General features: G+C 42.4%; 1 protein-coding gene across 2 annotated transcripts; it reads right to left on the bottom strand.

Moving 5' to 3' along the window:
• On the bottom strand, positions 1 to 22,804 carry MMRN2 (multimerin 2). Of its 2 annotated transcripts, none has more exons than XM_007435775.3 (7): positions 22,299 to 22,804; positions 9,163 to 9,285; positions 6,958 to 7,064; positions 6,356 to 6,421; positions 5,289 to 5,438; positions 3,359 to 5,200; positions 1 to 681 (listed from the first exon to the last, which is right to left on the bottom strand). In XM_007435775.3, exons 1-7 carry the CDS (start codon positions 22,538 to 22,540, stop codon positions 299 to 301), a joined length of 2,913 nt encoding a protein of 970 aa, XP_007435837.1. In that variant the 5' UTR covers positions 22,541 to 22,804; the 3' UTR covers positions 1 to 298. The 2 variants fall into 2 exon arrangements, with proteins under 2 accessions (XP_007435837.1, XP_025027283.1); XM_025171515.2 differs by having other exon boundaries at positions 5,289 to 5,435.

Genomic DNA, 22,804 nt, shown 5'->3' with positions numbered 1-22,804 from the left:
TGGTTATAGCCTATCTCTGCAAATGTGGGTGAGGGAGTTGAGCAGGAAATTTTGAGGACAACGAAAGGTGTCACAAGCCACGAGCATCTGCTTCATTGCCTTTTGGCCAGTTGAAGAAATACGTTGACGTCTGCATCTCACCCTGCTTGAACTGTGGCTAAGCAGCTACTGAAGTCCTTCTAGAAAGCATTACTGACCTAATGTCCACATGCAGACAAAACAAAACAGGTTGTGTCGTTAAAATATTAAGTTGACTACGCTTACGGGAAGGCCCCTTATATCGCAAAGGTGATCCTTCTCAAGTTTTAAATAGCAGAAATCCCGCCATGCTCAGTCCAACTGGGTTCTGTCTCACTGCAGCACCTTGCACCAGTTCAAACCACATCAGGTCTTCCTTCTCCAGTTCCACAAGTGCAAACAGAGTGGTATAGCCACCACTGGACTTCCTTTTCTTGTTGTGTATTAGAGTCATTCTATGCCCATTGCTGACAACTAGTTGTCCTAGGGCGGGTCCTGGGGGAAACTCAGCACTGACAGCCACCATATAAACACCACTGTGGGATGTCTTGAAGTAGCCATGTTCATGAGAGTAGCCTCCTCCATAGTTAAGGTATGTGCTATTAAAGACTGACTGTTGCTCTTTATCTTCGGCATACTGCACATAAAAAGCCACCGCTGTGCCTGGAGGTAAGACAAAGGGAAAAGTTATGGTTGCAAATAGAATTCCATATAATTGTAACATTTTCAAAGTAACCGTAGAAATCCTAGCGACATTCTTCCAAGCCCAGCTTGGAAATGAATACTGAGACTTATAGCTGAGGCCAAAACTCAAGATAAATCTTACCTCCAATTTTTTCTCAGATCCAGATTTTGATTCCCAGTCATCTAAGGCCATCTCCACCTCCCTCTTCCATCCTTGCAATGTCCTCAAATATATTCTATATCTTAACTTAATGGTGATATCAGGAGCTCAATTCTCACAAAGAGTGTAATTTCTCACCATGCCATCAGCAGGCCCCACAACTTCAAGTAGCTTCTGCTCTTGGGACACTTTCCAACTGATTAGTACAATAATTCATCAGCCATTTTGGGTGTGCCATAACTGCCACCAAATTTAGAGATGAGAAATAAGGACTCTGGGGGGGCTGCAGCTTTCCCCAGCTGTCAGAGTGGTTAGAAATGGATATGAGTGAAGACTGGTGGTCCTTTCCACTTTAGACAATATGTGGTTTCTCCAACAATTACAGTATGCAGGTGCTCAGAATATGGGTAAACACAACTCACAACTGAATGTGTGTGTGTGTGTATGGATGGAATTATCCACAAGAAGATCGACCATGTCCAAAGAGTATTCTTTTTTCTTGTCCCAAAGATGAAAAAGGATAATATTTCCTTTCCTCATTCTATGAAGGAGAAAGACAAGAGCCTTTTGGAAAGAGAGAAAGCACAGCCTACTTCTGGGATCTGGCATGCAACTCAGCCACCAGTGCAAAGCATAAGGACTCCTGGAAACGTCCTACCCAACATTGCTCTCTGTGTCAGTGAAGGAGGTGCATTTGCTCTGCATTGCAACAAAGGGTCCTGAAATGCAATCAAGGAAGCAGTTCAGTTCGGGAAGAGAAAATGGCCAGGAGATGTCGCTGCTACAAAGCAAAATAATTTCAGGAAAAAAGGAAAACACTTAGGACTCAGGCTTTAATTAGCAGCTTCTTGAAGGTCAGTTTTAGCTATTGCCATCTTGTTGATAGGCTCCAGCATTTTCAGTAAGCAATTTGACTATTATATTTAATATAGAGAGATACTGAAAGGTAACCAAGGGTATAGAATACATTTTTCACTCTGGTAAAACATGCCCTTGTATATGGCTTTTTTCATCCCAGCATAGCAAACTGCATTTGTAGATTATGTTCAAAACATAATGCTCTTTGTATCTGATTATATAGTATTTGATCATTCTATATTTCCTCTCCAGACACTGCAGCTGAAAATGTGCATGAGTGGTAATTAGATCCAGGTCCTTGACAAAAATCTCCTTTTTTAAATTGAATAATTTCCCCAGCATGTGCTCTCTGGATGGCTACAATCCCCAGCCATCTTAGGCTAGGTGAGAGAGGTGCAGACCCAATGCACCTGAAAAGGGAGTTCTCCCACATGTTCAAGGGAAGAGAATGTGTAGCTCTAGGACAACGTGACACACCCCTTTAGCAAATACAGTGAGGTCTACTTAGTATTTCAGCAGATGAAACGCTCTAAACTGACTGATAGATGGGGTGTCTGGCTGATTGAAACAAGGGACAGGCTGATTTAGGGACCTTTGCTAGTCCAGTACTGGTCAGAAGCCATGTGGTGCTTCTGATATGAAATGAGGACATTTCTTTGGAATCCTCTGGCTGCTTTTTCTTCACCTCATCATCCACGACTGAGTTTCTTTTCAGAAAGGTAATCCTGACAGAAGGCCATTTCTACCTAAGTGAGTTTGCAGTCAAAGGGTATTGTACATGGATCTCTGTGAGTTTATGAAGAGGAAAAAAATCAATATACTTTTGATCATTCCTCAACTTGGTGTCTTCCAAATACTACTCCCGTTGCCTCCAAGGGCTGAAAGTAAAAGAAATGGCCCAGACAGATCAGAGGTACATAGGAAACTATAATCCACCTTGTCAGGCCATTTACTCGGTGTTTCCTAACCTTGACAAAATCCAGTGTGAAATTCCACTCCCAACATTCCCAACAATGGCTATCCCAGCCATTGGTCCACACGTCTGGTGTTGCCAAGGTTGGGAAACACAAAACACAGATTTCAATACAATCTGCTGCAATTGGCAGGGGAACTCCAAGGTTTCTGAATTTTCCCAGTAAGGATCTTTGCCATCCAGAATCAATGACGGTACACCCAGCCCCCTACGTCATCTCTTAACTACTCATCGCAGCCTGGGACAGGGAGAAGAGAATGGGAAGGGACCCGACAGAGGAAAGGACAGAAGTCTTCATCGGTTGTGAGGATCAACCTGGACCTTTTAGGGTTGTGCCTTCTTCTTATCCACCACTCCTCTTTTAAAATAGTCTTCAATAATTTTAAATAAAAGAACCCAACATCCAGATGTGTTGGAATGGCAACTGTCAAGTCATATGCTTTGCATACAAGCAATATTTGTCTGATTTTCAACTGCCCAGGAGGAGGGGGAGAGACACAATTGCTGTTTATTTTTTAATATATGAGCAATTATTACATGCAGGAATAAAATCACATCTAGTCCTGAGATCTCAACATGCACACACAAATACAGTGGGGGCATGGGACAAGAACTTTAGGAAACCATGATGAGAACATTTAAAAAAAATGTTGGAAGAAACTTACCTGCCTCCAGGGTCTCTGCATTTATCCTGCTTCTTCCATTCAAAGTGCCTTCTCTGTGGCCATGGGCCCTTTTCTTGTCTCTCATGTTTTGTTGTCCCTGCACTTTAAGCTGCTTCCTCATCTTTCTGCTCATCAGTAACTGAAGCTTTGCTACATCCAGGCTTACATTTGAGGCAGCCAACTCCTTACTATTTCCAAACAACTTCTGAAAGACCTCTAGATGTTCTTCAAAGTTTTGTTTGGCTGATACAAGATCTTCCCTCACCTCCTGCATTGAAACACTGAGTAGATCCTCTAGGTTGGCCTTAGTCTGATTACAGCAGAAGTGAATATGATCCCATTGCAGTTCATATTTCTTCATCTCTTTGGTAAGGTGTCCAATCTCCCTTTTTAGGGTCATAATATCATGGTATGCTGGATTGTCTAAGGCATCCTCCATGGCAGCTTCATGGTTTGGCTCCATATATTCTACTCTACTGTGTTGGGGGTTGAGCTCCATTTGTTTCTCAGTATCAAGATCTTTCAAAGATTTATGAGTATGTGGGTTATGCTCATGATCTGTCTCCAAAGAGTGTATTCTCTCCTTAAGAGATTCTAATGCCATACTTTGCTTCTTGAGATTGTCTGTAATTAATTTGATGCTCATCACTGGAAGTTGATCTGTGGATGGAATTAGCTCTTCCTCAGAGAGGAGTTCCATAATTTCCTCTCCAAGCAAGACCTCAAGTGCAGTCTCGTGCCTCACTGCATCGCCCAGCAAAGAGTTGAAAGAACTGTTGAGATACTTGATGTGCCCATGCATCTTCTCACTGGCTTTTTTTAGCACATCAACATTCTCAAACAAAGCTTCAGAATGGGTCTTTAAGAGAGACATGCCGCCTTCCAGCTTCCGACTCTGTTCTTGCTGGAAATCCAAAGATTGATGTATCAGAGGGAAAGCGGCAGCAAGATCTTTTAAACGTGCCTCCAGATGCTTTATATGTTCTCCGTGCATCTGGGTGGTGTTAGTTAAGTCTTCTATATCGGTACTTGAAGGCTGGTTTTCACAACAGCATGCCTTCATGGACTTCTGTAGATTCCAGTGGCTTTCTTGAATACCTGCCAGACTATTATTAAGAACTAAAATCTTCCTTTCTACATCTTCTCGGTATTCATCTATCATGAGACTCCCCTCTATTAATCGTACTCTGAAGTCCTCTATGTCACGTTTTGAGCTGTCTTTTAACCTTGTGATGGAATGAGTTAGTTCTTCATAATCTTTTTCAGACTCCTGATCAAGTTTCTTTAGCTCTTGAGCATGCTTTTGCAAGGTCTGATTGAGGCTCTGCATATGTATGTCGGTAAATACCTCATTCTGATTGCCTAATTTTCTTGGGAACAGTGCAAAATTTCTGTTTAGGACCTCAAGCTCATCATGAAGCTTATTTTGCTCTTGTCTCATGTCGGCCATACTGTTGTTTAATGCTAATAAAAAGGATTGCTGCATCTTCTGGTGCCTTTTGAGCTTCAGGTCAGTATCTGCTTTGATCATAGTCAGATTGTAGTTGATGACTGCCTGTTGTAGATGGTAATGGCGATCCATTTCTCGCTTCATCTGGTCTGCCCTCAGAACATTTGCTTGAACTTTGGATTCAAACTTTGTCCCTAGCTCTTGGAAATCTTTCCTGGGCACAAAGCTTTCTTGGAATCTCTCTATGCTTTTCCGATTAGCTTCGACATTCTGTGAAAGGTTTTGCACAGCAATGGAAAGATCCTGTAGACTTTTATTGAAGCTTGCCCAAACAGGATTAAAATGCTCCTTTAAGAAACTGTTTATGTGGAGAAAGAGCATTTGCTGGACTTCTGAAATACATCACAAACCGAAAATACATTAGCATTTACCTAAATGCTTGATTGATTGCCTGAGATTGTTGAGAAATAACCTTCTTACCTGACTGGTCCTGGTTCATGCCCCCAGGACCATTTCTATGGGTGCCATTGTGATGAAGCACCTTCTGTAGGTTTCCTAAACTGTTTGCCATCTGATGAACATCATTCTGCAGGTCTTCTAGCAATGCTTCGTGACTTTGATGGGTTTCTCCTGAATCCAACAAAGATGACATTATTTGCAAAGAAACAAGAAAAGGGAAAGACACTTCTAATCTATTTTAGGTGAACCTCCAGATATAAAAACCATGCACATATGTTGTTAATAGGAAGCAGGAGGAAAGAATGTGGGTCTTCCTTGCAATGAATGGAATTTCAAAAGAGCAAGGAACAGAGCAGAGCCGCTGTCAATCAACATGGAACATGTTTAAGAAATGCAACTTCAAACAAGCAATATAATGCATGTAGGTGGCAGGTCATTTGAAAGTCCTTGCTTGTATCATTTGTGTGTACAGTACCCTTGAGAAAAGCATACATTCGAAAACATGTTGGGCTGAATTAAATATATATATATATATATATATATATATATATATATATATACACACACACACACACACACACATATATATATATATATATATATATATATATATATACACACACACACACACACATACATACACACACACACACATACATACATACATACATACATACATACATACTGGCATCTGGCATGCCTTCATCTCTACCTTGTTTACTTTTTCTTACTGCCCTCCTCTTTCATTGCTCATATTTTGGTAATGCCCAGAGATTAACCATTAAGAGATAAATGTGGGCCATGTTTTTCAGGCATGGTTTTAATTGATAATTAATGACTCTGTAGACATTGCTATTGTTGATTTAAGCACCACCAGCTGTTTAAAGAAAGCAGGAAGAAGCAGAAGGAGGAGAAAAAGTTATACTCTAATATATCTGAAAAAACAGCAGGTGGTATGAATGAATAAGCTGCAAAAATATTCTCTATGCATAGTATGAGAATGTGAAGTAGGACTATGAACTTAATCACCAACAGCTTCAAAGACACATTATCCCAGTTGTGGAACTAGGTGATGATTTGAAACATACGGTGGTTCGAGAATGCCTCTTCCCAGGGCTCTGGCTGACTGGTATCCACCGGAAACAGAGCTGGGTCTGGAAGTGAATTCAGTAAGACATTGATTTCCCTTATTCCTCTTTTTCCCCAGTTTATCACAGAAAAAAGCAAATATTTAAAGAGCATTTTTCATTTGTGTATCATCCCAGACATTAATCCCTTTCTGAATAGCAATACACGTGCTGATGTGATCGTGTTAAGAGAACACCGACTTACAATTAGGGTAAGTTTTTCTGCTCATTCAAAATAGTTCTCTTGTATTTTTGTCATCCTCACAATTGACTCAGGATTATCTTCATACTGTAGGGGACAACACAGTCTTGGGGACTGAGATAAAAGCTCAGATTCTGAGAGAGTGAAGGAAGGACCTGTATGGAAAAGACTTTGCAATCTTCTTCTCTGCTCTTCTGCTACCCATGCCCCAAGAGAGATCTGCAGGACCTTTCCCAACAATCATGTCCCCCTTTAGGTTCCTCAACCCTCCAGATATGTTGGACCTGACTTTGGCCAATCTGGCTGATGATTACGCAGAGGATACAACATTGTAGAAGACTAGTTAAAGATTTGTTTTTACCATATTGTTCACAGTTCTTGCCGACATAGCCTGGGCAACATTTCCAGTGTAAAAAGCTTGCAACTTTTTGTTTTATCATATAGACTGGCTTCAAAGCTGTTCTGTACCTAGAAGAAGAAGAAAGAGTGATAGATTAGAAGTAAGCATAATCTCATACCCTGGTAAAAAAAAACCTTGGCAACATAGCAATTAGGAATGAATCAGAAGTTTTCGTTAGGTAAAGCCTACTGACTCCAGCTGACCATCAGATGGCAGCAAGGAGTTATCACTTCCTCTACCCCTTTGCTGCCATCTAGTCTTCATCTGGATTTCTGCAGCCCAGTTATGGTAGGCTTCATTTGCTTGTACTCCCTGTCTTCTCTGTTTCTCTAATACTTCCATGAAAGTATGAAAGAAATGATTGCAACCACCCAGGATTGCATTTAGAATGTGAAAATGTACCAAATAATTTGAGACTTCTTTAGTGTAATCCTGTTCATGGCCATGTTGATGTGAGTCCCACAGAGGCCACTTGGCCTTATGCACATAAGTTATCACTGATATTTCAGAGCTGCCAAAACCTCTTGATTTCTTTGATAGCATAAAGTACGAAAAGTCATACAATGTCAACTATCCAGATACCCCTGCACAGCAAATATCCTTGTGGGGGAGTTGGGCAATGATATAAATTTGACACATAAACAAATAAATAAAACAAAATATCATTTGACACCAGGAACTGCCTGCTGCCCCAAGTTAAATTACAGCAGAAAATAGCTTTAGCAACATTGGTTGGTCTGGCCTGTTCTGGAAAAGCAGAGGTAACTCCAAGATCTGGCTTCTCTTCTGGCCCTGGAAGCATTGTCCAAACAGAGCACCTCTGACATTTGACAAGTTCTCACACATTTAATTAAGACCCTACAAATCAGGGGTAAGTGAAAAAAGGAGCTTCATAGGAAGGACCTAAGAAAAATAATAATCAGAGCTAGACTATTTTTTAAGAAAAATGTTTTCAAATATTCTGCATTTTATGCTGCATAATTCCTTCCCGTGAAATGATTTCACGCATCCATGCTGTATTGACTTTACGTGCATGACAGTGCCTTGACATCCTCACACAAAGGAAGTACATTTTGTATTTCAGGTCAATCGTACCATGTAGCTAATGCATGATATTCCTCTCCTTTGCATAAGGAGGTCACTGTGTGCAGTTCTGTTCTTGACCTCCTTGTCTCCCATAGATTGCCATGACTTGTGAAGTACTGAACTGCAGTGGCTTGAGGTGCTTTTCATGGACTTCACGGCACTTTAGAAATAAACTCTGGAAACTTCTCTTGAGCTTGACGCCATAGGCTGAGCTGTAGGAATGTGTGGCTCTTGTCTGCCTGCTCTGCTGCTGTAAGATGCAGATTTCTTTGACCATAGTCCTGGCTTTGCAGAAGGCCTTCTTCTGCCTGGAGGGCCATCAGAGAGACAGTCTCTTTTGGGTGGTGTCCTCTCCCTTCTCTGAAAAGTTGTCCCCTTCAAGGTTTAAATATGCCCTAAAAAGGGGCTTAGAAATGCCCATCAACAAGACCACTGATTTTAACCAATTCCAGGAAGCCTTTAGGGGGGAACCATTCCTCATTTTGGGTGATGGGTTAGTGACTATAAATGAGGGACAATACTAAGAAATCATCTCTGGATTCCTGGGACATTCTGCAAAGCTCCTCTAAAATTCTTCTCTGGACATTTTGCCAGCGACTCTCATTTTGGGAGAACTGGCTGCTACAACCGTGTATCAATCTCTGAGCACAGCTCGAGTGTCTGCTTCTGGCTACATGCTAATGAATCAAACTGGAATAAATTACATAACCAAAGGTCTCAGTAATGAACTTATAAATCTGGCTTTCTGGGTTGTGTGCATTGCATTCATGTTGATCGGGGTGCTCTGGCGAGGTGTGATTCCCAAAGAAGGCAAATTCCCCTAAGCTAAACCAGGCATTTCCTCACCCCTGGAAACCTTCAAGCTGCATTAGATGGCATAAGTAATGCATTTATAGGGCAGACAAGATCTTCTATCCACCTTTCTCAAACCGGTTCCCTCCAGTGTGTTGAGGTTGCCAAATGTCTCCAGCCGTGCCAGGGGAGACATCAGACACTTTGATCTCAACACATCTGGGAAGGCAAGGCTGAGTTAAATGCTGTGTTGACACCCCCTTAAGAAGGAAAGTTTGTGCTACATACATGACCTTCTGGCAGTCTGGAGTCCCATTCGGACATGGTTGCTGTGACCTAATTATGTACTTCTCTGTCTTGCAAACTGCGACATACGTGACGGTGCGAGATTGAACAGAGGAACACCAGTTCCTAGGGGAAAAGAAAGAAATAACATATGGGATTTGCCATCATTGATCTCTGAAATCAAGCAAGTCATTTTTACAAGCAGATTCTCTGTCATTAATGGGGGAAACTGTCCTATCGGTCCTTTGCAAGACCATTCAAAAGCCTTGTTCTCTGCCTCTGGTGCAGTGGTGCAAACACAATAGAAACTACCTTACACAGAGAGAGGAGAGAAAACCGTGAATTAGAGCACTGGGTCATCCAGATTAGGACTGTGTGCATCAGCTCTCCTCAGTCTGCTTTCCTCCACACGTTTGAACTAGTTACCTGATCAATCCCAGCCAAAACATCTCAAGACCTTCAAGATGGGGAAAGCTGTTCTGTCCTGAGGGTCAGCAACCAAGCAAAGTTTCAGATAAGCAATGCCCAACTTGAGATGCCAAAGATTGAAGTTGAATGCAAAAACAAGAGCTTCTTTGACTCCTGGTGACTGCCTGGACAAGTCCCTGCAGCTTTCTCGGCAAGATGTTCAGAAGTGGTTTTCTGGCCTTCTTCTTCCTAGGTCACCCAGCTGGCTTTGTGCCTAAGGCAGGACTAGAAATTGTGGTCTCCTGGTTTCTAGCCTGGTGCCTTAACAACTATATCAGACTGGCTCTTCTAGCACACAACCTTCTAAACTCCACGCTGGCTCCACCTCCATTTCAGCAGGTCCCATATGGAGTGGCTCAATCTGCAAAGATGTTGTGTTAGAAGCTCAGTTCACCCAAAGTATTGATGTTTTGGAAAACATGAGCGGGCAGTTCCACCCAGAATTGTCCTGGATCAGTAACTATGGCAGATGCCAGGAAGGTGGAGGGATTTTGTTCCCTTCCCATTGTGCCGATATAAATACACTTTTTTCCTAAAATGGCAGGTGAGCAAATCAAAACAGAGAACCTCATACAATGCCACAAGCCTCCAGAGAGGAACTTGGAAAGGTCAGTGGTCCTTTCCCCATGGCTGTTTCTGATGATTCGCATTGAAATTGGGTGTTGGTCTCCTAAGAATAGAAAGAACTTCACCCTGTGAAGAATGGCTGGTGTAGTTTACTCTCTTGGAGTGGGAGTAGAGGAACTCAAGTTCTGATAATCTCCTTACATGGGAAAGTTTCTGCTTTGGAGCTGGAGTGTCCGAAACAATGGGAAGTGCGTAAGGCCTCCGAGGGGAAATGGAGATCAGACCTGAGGTGGGGCACTGTTTGTGTTTGTGGCTACACGTGAGAGAGAGGAGCTTTGCAACTGAAGGTGGTAACCAGGCAGCAGACCAACCCAAAGCCAAGACACAACTGTGCTCAGCTTTTGCAATGAACTCTCCCCCTGAAGAGAGGGACCCTGTTTATAATGGGTGTTTGAATGCACAGACATGCAGATACATACACATTGCGCATGCACGGTTGCATGGAACTGACCTTGAAAAGGCTAAGCAACTCTGGACTTGGTTAGTACTTGAAAGGAAAAAGTGCCCAGAAGTTCCAGAGTTGTTGGCTAGACTGAGAAGTTAAAAACTTGTAGAACAAGGCAATGGTACAACACGTCTGTATTGTTCCCCAGAAATTGCATGGACATGTCCAGGTAGTCATCCAGAGTTCAGTTTGATCCAAAGCAAATGTTATTCTCTTCTCTCTCTCTCTCCCCCACCCTCTCCCATCTATCAACTATCCTATTAAAATGAAAAGAAGATGATCTGAATTTAAGATTGAAAATAATTATCTACAGAAATCCCATGCAGCGCCCTTCTTCACATCTTGCCAGTTCTGTCTAAAACAGTCCTAGACATTTGTGCTGATTAAAACTGAAGTAAAACATAAAGTTCCTTGATCCCCATCTGCATGTATCTATCAACCATCCTCTTTCGATCACCTCATCTTCAGGCATTGTTAACGAAGTACTCTTGGCTTATGATGCTACCTAGGACTTGGTCAGAAATTCAATAATCTTCCAAAATAAATTCTGCAGAAAATGTGCTCTAAGGAGGGAGACCCCTCAGTTGCATCTGTGTGCTTGGCACTGCTCTGAAAATGTTTCCATGCTCACTGAGTCCTCCCCACTCCAGCTTTATCCCCTCGACTACTTTCTCATGAAAATGAAAGCGCACACACATTGCCAACTTGGCTGGCATGATTTTATTCTGAAACAGACTTAGTCTTTTGGGAAGCCTGCCAGCCACAAGCACGGGCTGGTTTTCAGGAAAGGAAAACTCCTTTCAGACAGGCCTCTCTTCCTTCAATTGTTTGGTTGTTCCCAGCGAAAACCGGCCTTGCTTCCTGAGTCAGCATCTTGCTTTCTTTCCCTAATCCAGGATCAAAAGTAAAAGGAGAGAGACACATTCCAGACTAAATGGACCAAGACTGGACTGGCATCTCTCGGCCCAAATGAGAAGCAAACTAATCTGTGGTTTAGGGCTTTGAGTGGTGAATTGAACTGGGTTAAAAAAAAAAACTTGGTTTAAAACGCCCATTCAGTGCGGCTGACTTTGGATCTGTCTACACTTTCAGCCTCAGGTATCTTTCAGGGATGTTGTGAAGATCAGATGGCTGAAGATCCACGTATGCTGGCTTATGCTTCTTGGAGGAAAGCAAGGCGGACATGGATTGGATACGTGATGGGGCAGGGCTGGCTATTGCTCTGCAACTGCTCAGTTCACTCCTATTTCACTCCTATTTCTGAGCTGCAGATTTAGGTAGGAAACCATTGGGGCCTACAAAGAATAGCATTCTGGGCTGGAATCACAATAATGCCCAGGGTCCTACTTCAGGTTTCTGTCATTATTTGAGGAGTTTCAGAAGAGCTTCTTGGCCAGGATTCATTAATTCAGTTATACCTAATGTATATCAACACTACGGCATCCAAAGTGTGCACTTTATCTTGAGGAACGCTAGTTGGAAGCAAAGAGAAGCAGAAATATTAGCCCTTTGATGCCACCTAGTGGTTGCCTGGAGCTTTGCAGCCCACATAGGGGCGCTCTACTTGGACCAAGGATTTTCCCTGTTGTATTTAGAAAGCAGTTTCTTTGGGGGTAAAGGCCAAAGTCAAAATCAACCAATTCGAAAGTCTTATAGGAAGCAGGTCAAGAAAGAGCAGGTTCAAAATGAAATGTTGATTTCTGAAAAGAATCCAAGACAGTCCTTGCACTTGAATAATGCAGTGATAAAGTGTTTTCTCTTTTCCGAAAGCTGCTTTGGTTCCTCCTTAATCCATATTATCACACCAAACTGAAGAATCCTAGAAGAGTCCAAAGAGGTTTAATTTAGCTTACACCTCTGCCTAAAGTGGCAAACCCACTGGAATGAATTTTGAGGTGTTCCTTCCTTCCCTGTATGAACCCATGTTGGAAGCGTGGTTGGCATGAAGTAAATGAGTTCTTCTCCCCTGCAGTTGATACCATCCATGTCTTGGATGAAATACCTACTAGAGAAATTGTAGAGTTTTGACTGGTTTTATTTTTGGTTTGAGGTGTGTGTTATTTTTACTCTTTTGTACATTGTCCTGGGTTGTTATTACAATATGGGCAGCTATATAAATCTTTAAAATAAAATAAAGGAATAAATAGATTAATCTGTGGGTCCCCCATCCCCACCTTCCCCAGTCAAGGCAACAGGACATGCAAGAAGGCAACTCTGTGTTTCCAGATCTTAGCAGGGGGCAGAACTGGGGAATATGAGGGCTGCAGGCTTGAAAAGTCCTCAGTGCTTAGAAAAGTTGCAAGGAAAGGAAAGGACCAGCAGCAAGTGGATGGATTCAGTGTGATGACAATGAAGACACCTCTGAGAGATCTAAAAGGCCAAGTTGGAGACAGATTATTCTGGAGAGAATCTATCTATGCAGTTGCCAAGAGTCAAAACAGACTTGATGGCCCTTAAGCAAGCAAGCAATAGCAAACCACTTCCGTACTTTGGTCACCGAAACTGCATAACAATGTCTGCAACAGGATCAAATTCAACTTGAGGATGTCTTTTAAGGGTGTTGTGTTTTGTTTTTTTTACATATTTCCAGGTACTGTTCTGATGCGGAGTTCTGCAACATTCAGAGAAAAAGTATTCCAAAGGTTGAGAGCAGAAAGGAAAAATTATGAAAGCTAAGCAATAGATTAAAAAAAATTGTGGAGAATGCAAAGAGAGAGAAAGGAAGAGGTCAATAAATGTTGACATTTATACAGAAAGTAAGAGTGGGTTAAAACAGGCTATATGGAGTGAAGGGGGAAAAACTGCTGAACAGCAGAAAAATGAGTGTGTTGAAGGAAATAAGGCTGCTACAGAAGAAAACAATAAATGAATGAAATAAAGCAGAAGTATTAACTTCAAGTAGAATAAAATCTAAGAGCTGGATAGGATTTAAAGGAGTAGATAGAAAATGATGAAATTTAGCAAAACAAGTTGCTGGAAAGGATACATTTGGCACGTACTGGAGTTGAAAGAAAGCTAAAGGCCATTTGAACGTGAAACTAGAAGACATTTTGAGAAGCATGGAATTGCTGCTGCTGAATTCCCCCCACCCCACCCCATAGCAGAACTGGTGAACATTGACTTTTGGCTGGCAAGTTCATTACTGAGGATAGGTTTGATTAAAAGAATGCTGCCTGGCCACCATAAACATCCTTATGGGGTTCCAAAATGTCTGTTTGGGCTAAAGGTAGGCTCCAGGTTTGTTAAGATTAAAGGCTTAACACAACCCAGGATGTCTGTCTGTCTGTCCATCTATCTATCCTCTCACAGAATGCCAGAGTTTGGAGAGGGCATCTAGGCCATCAATTTCAACCCTTTGCTCCTCATCAGACTCCAAATTTAAGAATTCCCCAACAGGTGAGTGTCTGGCTTCTGTTTGAACAAGGGGAGGTCACCACCTCCCTCAGAAGTATGTCCCGCTGCTCTTATTATTAAGCAATGTTTCTGAACTTTCTACTCTCGCCTGCCTTCCTGTAACAAGAGACCATGTTTCCAAGTCCTCTATTTGGGATGACGATGATTTATAATTTAGATGCTGTTTTCCCACCCATGGGGCATACAAGGCAACTAAATTAATGCTCTTGTGCCATTCATTTTCCTATCTCCCAGGATCAGGAGCCAGTTACGATGGCTAGGATGGGAAATTGCATGGTGCTCAACCACATGTCCTGAGGAAGACACAGAGAAGGAGAAGGGCACAGTGCCACCGCCGCCGCCGCCTCCTTCTTCAAAACAGGTCAAGTGTGGGACTCCCCACTTCCCTCTTTCCATTCAGTCAGCTTGAAGCAGATCCTTTTGAATTCTGAACAGGAAAATAGTGAGGCATGGAGATTGAGGAGCACCACGTCTCACTAATAAATCACCTTTGATGTTTTCTTATCTCTCCTACCTGTCTGCAACTATTAGTTCTTCCCCATCTCAGATTCAAGGCACTCCCCACCAATAACTTCTCTTTTCCAATTTGCAATGTGACACAAGACTAAAAACCAAAAGGAAGTATAAGTCTGAATGGCATATGACAATGTTCTCCCCTTGGAGGGTCACGACATCCAGGAGCAGCTTTGTTGGGAAGCATTTCTGCCTAACGCTGAAGTGTGAAACCACTTTAATCAGAGCTTGTAGTGATATCAGATAAATACTCATGGTTCTGGCTTCCTCTGCAAGTAGAGTGATTGGGGGATCTCAGGTTGCTTTTATCAGTTTCCAACACTTTGGAGGATTCCTGTGATCTTCATTTATCACCCAAGCAGCCTTGCAAGAACAGAGAAGTTTCTTCTGATGAGTGAGCTGACTAGCTTTTCCAAAGCAGGAAATTCTGATCATTATTACGTGATAATTCATTGCATCTGAAACAAACTTTGCTTCGTGGCTTATTTCCTGCAGCTGATGGGAAGTTCCAGAGCTGGCCTCTCTTGATGAGCTGATAGCTCTTGGAGATCAATAGTGTTGCTGAAATACCTCTGTTAAAAGTAGAGCAATTAAGCAGGAGAAAGGAGTAAATAATGTGCTGTAGGTCAAGCTTTAAAGGCAGTCTCTGGACACTGCTGGATTTTCAGCTCATCTGTTACCAGCATTAACTTACAGATCCAGAACGTTTATAAGAATCTTTCCCTAAATGTTGGGAATGTGTCTGCTTTCCCTTTCTTTTTCTCTCTCTCAAGGATTCTTATGACAGTTAGGAGGTTGGAGGTGTGCTTCCAGATAATATTAGTTCTGAAGATTAATCCGCAATGTTAAACAAATCAGTCTGATTTGTACTTCCTGCACTAATGGACGTGAAGAACTAAGGAGGAGGGGGAAGCAGCAAACCAGGAGGAGCTATTTCCGGGTGTTGCTGAGATTGTTTCTTCAAAAGAGAGGTCTGTTGGTGAGAGAACTCCTTCCTTGCCCAAAGGGTCTCATAAATTACAGGTTGTTGAGCTACAACTCAAAAGTTTCATCCCTCCAGGACCCGTTTAAACCTGCAATATTGATATCAGATAATAGGGTTATTCTTACATGCTGTATTAGATCAGAGGTTGCCAACTTTTTCAGCCTGAGTTGTAGACTTTTGAAGAGACTCTCATAGACTCTGAAGACACCCCCTTCCATCTTTTTCTGGTAATTTTTTCACTAAAAATGGCTCTATCCTAATTAGCCATTTTACCATCGAATTTCAGGGGCCTGCACCTGGGGTCTCAATTGAAAACTGGGAAGATGCTGGCACCCCCCTGCCCCTCATATTTCTTCATAGTTATTTGTCTCCATATTTTCATATAATTTTTTTTTTTTGGTTGATGTCTTACCTTTGGGGCAGGGTGTGATGGGGTGAAGAGAGAAGCATTTGTGGCCATTTGTAAATAAATGAATATTCTGACCCATTTCAACAACAAGCTACATGATTACGCTGGAATCATTTTAAGATTTCTATCCAAAATTGCTTCTAATACCAGGGATATATTACTTCTGTCAGGTTTTACACCAATGAGCAGATATGTGAGCAGAAATCCATGCCCCCCTTAGAAGAATATAACATTTCAGGATTCTCTTACTACATTTTGAAGTGTAGAGAGCAAGAAAAATGGCTTTGATGGCGGTATGCAGACTCTGTTGCCAAGGCAACAAGGGCTGAAACATTTGCTAAGCCCAGATTGTCCGGATAACATTTGGAAGCGTCTCAGACAGACACCTCCCTAATTCATTGAACTATAAGAAGGAGGTAGAGCAAAAGCAGAGTTCTGTTCTGTTATTATAGCTAATCTCAGAAAAAGTAGTTGTAGACATTCTATGGAGTTGATTTCATGGTCTGGTCTACCTAGCGGGGTTGATATCAGCCAGTTAATACACAGAGCCACCTAAAGGAGGTTGGGAGTCATAAGACCATTCCTTGGGTGCCTCATTTCCAGGGAAGGCTCAGATCTGCTCCCAGAGTGAACTGACACCCCCAACAGTTTAGCTGACTCTGTCCCTGATGCCTGTGATGGCACAGTTCATGTCTTCCTCTTGATCTGGCTTGTGACTGGTCTTTTTACCTGGGAAATTCCTGTTCACAAGCCATGCTGAGATTTGTTTTGATCTCCGTGACCGGTTGACAAAGCTATCTCTGTCATCTGGTGGTGATATTCTGATTTTCTACATGGTTGTTGATTCTGTGCAAGGGCTACGGACGCAAAGCACTGAGGTTCCCCTAGCATCCTAGTAACTTTCATAACCAGAACAGCCCACCAGAACTCTGTTCTGATTCCAGTGTGAAATTAGAAGACTTGATGTTGATGGAAAGCCCCATTGTCTGCAAGTGTCTTAACCTTCCTTTCCTGCACCTCTGCTTAATTCAGACTCTGGTGGTAGACGTGAGGGGCAGCTTCAAAGATTTCCTGCTGCTATAGAACTTCCTTGTATCCGGTCACATCACAAGGTTCCTTTTTTTAACATCTTCCTGATAACCACTCAGTGATCATGAAACCAAGAAAAATGTACAGAAATAATAGACATCTCTTATCCTCCTGCAGATATGCATTCAACCACCTGTGGTGAGATTACAGTAAGTAGGATAATGCTGTATATGACCTTGTATGGGAAAATGTGGACGTCCTTGGGATTTATTTATATAGGGTTGGTTGATGGCTCCATCTGGCAATCTAATTGTTTCCTCTGATTACATTCTCACGCTTACACTTGAGGGGCCATTTCAGCATAGGCACCACTTTCATATGTGAAAGCCTCATTTAGATCATCATATTCATTTCATGTGATGACTCCAATCAAATCCATTTTGAAGAGCCCCACAAACAGGAAGCCTAGAGCTTCTGCCCCTCATCCAGAATTAACTGCAGCATCTATTTGCAATTATGACTTCCCATCTAAGATGCATGCAGCCTGGCCAGGGGACCTAAATGAACATCCTAAAGGGTAGAGCCATATATCAGAAGGCTATTTTCAGGCTTGGATCACCTTGCTGGAGTGGAGCATGTTCCTTTCAAGCAATAAGAGACAACACAATTAAATGCAAGCAAGAAAAGAAAGGATTATTTGGGCAAGGGGCCAAGTGACACTGGGGCCAAGAAGATGATGAACATTTCACGGTTAGGTTTAAGTGTTTCCATGGGACAAGTGCTTGCCTTGCTGTTTCATGTATCTTTCTGACTTAATTCATTACTATCTTTACTACCACTTCTTGTTACTTTTCAGGAAATGGAGCCAATGCAGCAGATGATGTGAGAATCCTTAAATGGAGTTCCTACTACTGGATCTCAAGTTGTGAAGAAGCAGGACCATCTCTTCCAAAAGACCGATTATAGTTTAAACCTTGGGATTGTGCCTAAACCCAGTGCTTTGTTGTCCATGAAATTCTGTTTGCTCACATTCCCTCTATCTAACATGTCTTCTCTCCCTCCTTATTGTCTCTCAGTAATGACTACCTGGTTGGACATTGTCTGGCTGCTGACGGCTACCGCTTTTGATCCCTGTTTCTGTTAGCCTTCCTCAAGCTGGCGCCCCTGCTGATTTGGACTACAGCTTCCATGCTTGCTGACCATGCCAACTGGAGCTGATGAGGACTATAATCTGGAAAGAGATAGGTTGGGAAAAGATGCTTCAGATGAGGGTATGGATGGTTCTGTTACTGTCATTGCTCGTGCATTGTGCTGATTCGTTAGCTGCTTAGATTTTATGTCTGCAGAATGATAGCCTTTTGGGATAAGAAATATGAATAAAATGTCTCCGTGAAAATCTGTAAAGAACTTCGCACACTGATGATACCATAAATATAGCTTCTTTGATTACATGTGCAGAGAAAGGCAAAGTTTTGTAATCAGAAATGAATGAATAATAAAGCGGCCTTGGACCTTTTTAATGCTGGAAATTACAAAAAATCTGCAAAGAACCGCACAGATTGATGTTAAGGGCAACAGGTGATACTGACTAATAGTTTAGAGATGAGACAAAATTAGATAGCAGGAATGGATTTTGATTTTTTGGAGATATTTTTGCATATCTAAGAGGGAATGATTAGGTTTGGATAAAAAATGAACTCACGGAGCCCTGAGCTTGTAGGAGAGTACACAGATGCCCTCGAAAAAATACACAGCAACTGTTAGGAAGCTTAACTCAGGAGAACAGAGAAGTGTGAGAAAGAAACTCAAGATTGCCCCACCTTGACTCTCTTGGTTAGAAGAGGGAGGGAAGAAGAAAGTGTGTCAGGCTTTCAAAATCCTGTTACAATAGCCTACATCAGCAAAGTCTAATATTTCTTGTAGTGTCTGTTTCCTGACCTGGCTCACCTTGAAGGGCTGACATCATTCACCCTTGCCTGAGGACTGGAGGAAGAACCACATAAGCTGGGCAGCAACCAGAGAAGACAGATGGTCCCTCAAGTAGCCAGGACCTAGCCATGTAGGGCTTTATAGGGGATATCCAGCACTTTGAATTACACCCAGAAGCTTAGTGACAACCACCACAATTCTTGAAGCAGGGATGTGACATGGGCATAGCAAGGCTTGCCCATCACAGTAGTGCTGCTGCGTTCTGGACCAGTGGTAGCTTCTGAGTGGACTTCAAGGGTGGCCCCATGTAGATCATGTTGCAATAGTCCACACATGAGGTGACCAAAGCATGAGTGACTGTGAGGAGGACTTCTCATTACTGGAAAGAACACAACTAGCACACCTTCCTGGCCAGAGCTGCTACCAGGTCATTGAGCAGGAACTAAGAGTCCAGAAAACCCCTGAGTTTTGCACCAGTCTCAAATGAGTAAGTATGAGTCCATCCAGAACTAAAAGTGGAAGCTCCCCAGTCTTGGGTGACACCAACATCCACAGCCATCAGTCTTGCCAGGGTTGAGCCTGAGTCTGTTCCTCTCCATCCTGATAGCTTCCAGACACTGAGACAAGACCTTGAAAGGACCACTTGGTTGGCTTGGGGCTCCCTGGGTCCTGGGAAAACTTACTTACATGCCCAACAAGAACAAAAAAGATGGGAAGAAAATGAATAGAGCATCCCTTCTAAGCTGGAATCTTCCAGATGTGGGACTACAAGTACCCTTCTTCCATTGCTGGATGAAACATTGCATTCCAGGACATCTGGAAGACATCAGGTTCAGAGAATCTGCAATAGGGAAACTAATCTTCTGGAAGAGTGGGTTTTGTTCTTGTTTTTAGAGAACCATAAGAAAGGAAATGACTTCTCCCTGGATTTGCCCATTATATCCATCAAAGAAGAGTCTGGCTATGAGAACTCACCCTTCTGAAAGTAAAGGAACAAAGCATTAGCAGCACTGACCATAAATACAAAGAAGTAGGTCACTTCCCAGGAGTAGCCTAGCAATGAAGTGTGTTGTTACAAAGCATTCATCCCTCTTTCCTCAAGATTTTTATATTTTATCAGACAGGAACCATGGACATGCTCTGCATCTCTCCCAAATGCACTGTTTTGGGAAGCCTTGAAAATACTGTACACAGTTTTCCTTCTCTACCCTTTAGCTCTGGAACACCACTATTATACATTCCTGCTGGGCTTGGTAAATGGGAAGAGGGGCTACATAGTTCCTACCATCTTTTTTCAGCCATATAAACACCTGCCAAGGCCCATACCCCAGGAGGAGATTCACTGCTTGCCACCAAGAGCTCTGACCTCCTTGTTACTTCTCTAACCTGCTCTAGCTTTTTGGCCAAGAAGAGTGCACCAACTATTGTTGGGGGTTACCAGAAAGAACAGCAATTGCTATGACTTGTCTGATCTCTCCTGTGCCCTCCTTCTGGGGATTTGGCCCAGAGGATGAAGGACAGCAAGTAGCTGGCAATATGGAAGAAGAGATGGTCACAACAAACATCTTGGTTGAAGGCCTGCAAACGTGAGGCCAGAACTACTGCAGTATATATACTGAGGTTCTCCATTCCTTGAAGGATTGTCCTGTTCTGAAAAGTGGCAGAGACAGTCAATGCAAAAAAAGTACACAGAGCACATTTATTTCACTGAAGGCTCTGCGGAAACCTGTTCACATTCCTATTAGAGTCATCGGAAGATCTAGGACAAGGACTGGCTAATGATGGCAATCATGATTTGGCTCACCAAGTCTGCAAACCCATGATTTAGAAGTGTGAAATCCCACTGATATCAACGAAAAGTAATATGCACTTCAATCTCCAAACCAAAGAGACACAGAAGTACCTGATTTTTCCCAGTCCAGATTTCCCACATATTTTAATTCAGTTAATGTGTTTTCCTTATTACATGGTTGCACACTGCTGTCATTTGCTTGGTTTGTCTCTCTTCCTGCGTTTCTTTTTAATTGTAAGCTGCCTTGACTTAAAGTCAGGAGATGAATAAATGTTCACTAAATACTGCAAATGGAGCCAATATGAGCATTTACACTGATCAAAAAAAAAAAAAAAAAAAAGAACAGATAGATATCAAGATTTGATATCAACGTGTACATTGGATAGAGAATGGTCAACTGGCTCCACCTCCTTACCTAACCATCTTCTCTTAAGCAACTCCACCCTCATGGAAACCAGCGAGCTACCTGAACGAGGTAGCAAAACCTCACCCTGTCCTGCTGTGATGCTCCACCAATGCTGGCTTGCAAAGCTCTTCAAAAGAGTTCCTTATAATGACCCGTGATATCCTTGTGGATTGAACACGGCAGAATCCCTAAACCATATTTTATTACATTGCCTCTTCTGCAGAGATATTATGAACAGTACATTGCACCTCATTTAGTGGATTTCTCAGGACACATAAATCTTTTTTATATTCAACTACTGCTGGCTGATCAGTGCAATCTTACATCTCTGACAGCGGCCAAATTCTGCTTTGCTGCCTTGGCGATGAGAAGCCAAATTCAGATCCAGCAAGAGAAACACTTTGCCCCTGGATTAAAAAAAAAAAATCCTAACTGCTTACTCTCTTTTTGCTTTGTTTTGTTTTAGTTGGCTTTTAAACAACAACAACAAACATGGTTTTTCTTTTCTTTTTAATTTTCTTTCTGTGTTTTGGTCTATGGCTGTAAATTGAATAAATGAATGAAACAAAAAATAATGTGATGCAAATCAGTAAATCTAAGCTCTGTTCCACTGATTTGCAGACAGCGATGGACTTTCTCAGTGTTGTCCCCATCTAAGTGCAGCTTAAGTCTCTTAATCTGCCTGCCTTGGTCAAGAATGATGGATGTCATAGTCTACGTATCTAGAAGGCACTAGGTCAGGAAAGGCGTAGCGTTGTGTGTGCTTCGATTATAGGACAAAAAGTGATGCTCTTAAGTAATTTGCCAGCTCCACCAACAATATGTAGATGGTCTGTAGTGACATAAAGAAGTCTGAGGATCAGAGATTTGGGTCTGGGTCCCTATCCTTTTGCTCTGGGTTTCTAATAGGGTTGCAGAATGAAAAGATTGACCTGCTGCATTATGTTTGTACTTACTCTATGGATATCAGATGCAGTCAAATTCTGGAACAAACAGCGTCCTTTTCTAGAATAGGTATTTAAATCCCCCAGCTCTTTTTGCAATTCCAGAATAAAGAATCGAGTGCCATTCCAGTACATTGCAAATTGGAACACGTGAGATGTCATTTTGGCCAATACTTACTCATTTCTGGGTTGCTGACTTCCAGGGTAAGAATCACCCGCTTCTGCCTCAGTATTGGAAGTTTCCTCTTGGACCGACTCTCTTCTCCAGAATTCCTCAGCTGGAGAAGAAGGTTGTGGAGGTGTAGGCATCTGATGAACTTCTGGCCCTTGCCTGGGATGGTGATAACCTGGATACCGTGAATGCATGTCTGATTTCAGCAGCCCAACAGCCCCACAAAGCAGTAAAATTGTAGTTAGCATCCTCGGTTCTTCTCAACGCCTTGAGACCTCTCTGAACTTCAAATCAGTCTGTTCCTACAACCTGCCTCGTCCCGTTCCTTTAACTGAAACGTGGAACAAGGAACGATACCGCTAACAAAGAGCGGAAGCTTAAAATGTTGACCCTCCCAGCTACGGTGGAAATGTCAGAGGTCAGATGACAATGTGAAATAGGTTCCTGTGTGGGAGCGCAAAGGACCTCTGTGTGGGTGATGTATGTATGTGAATTATATGGAACAAGCTGTG

The sequence above is a fragment of the Python bivittatus genome, unplaced genomic scaffold, assembly GCF_059951505.1.
Source record: "Python bivittatus isolate LINGU-HERP-01145 unplaced genomic scaffold, Pbiv_v1 ctg000050_np1212, whole genome shotgun sequence".
NCBI lineage: Eukaryota > Metazoa > Chordata > Lepidosauria > Squamata > Pythonidae > Python > Python bivittatus.
Note: the sequence above shows the minus strand (reverse complement) of the source record. Positions and strands in the feature narration are given on the sequence as shown.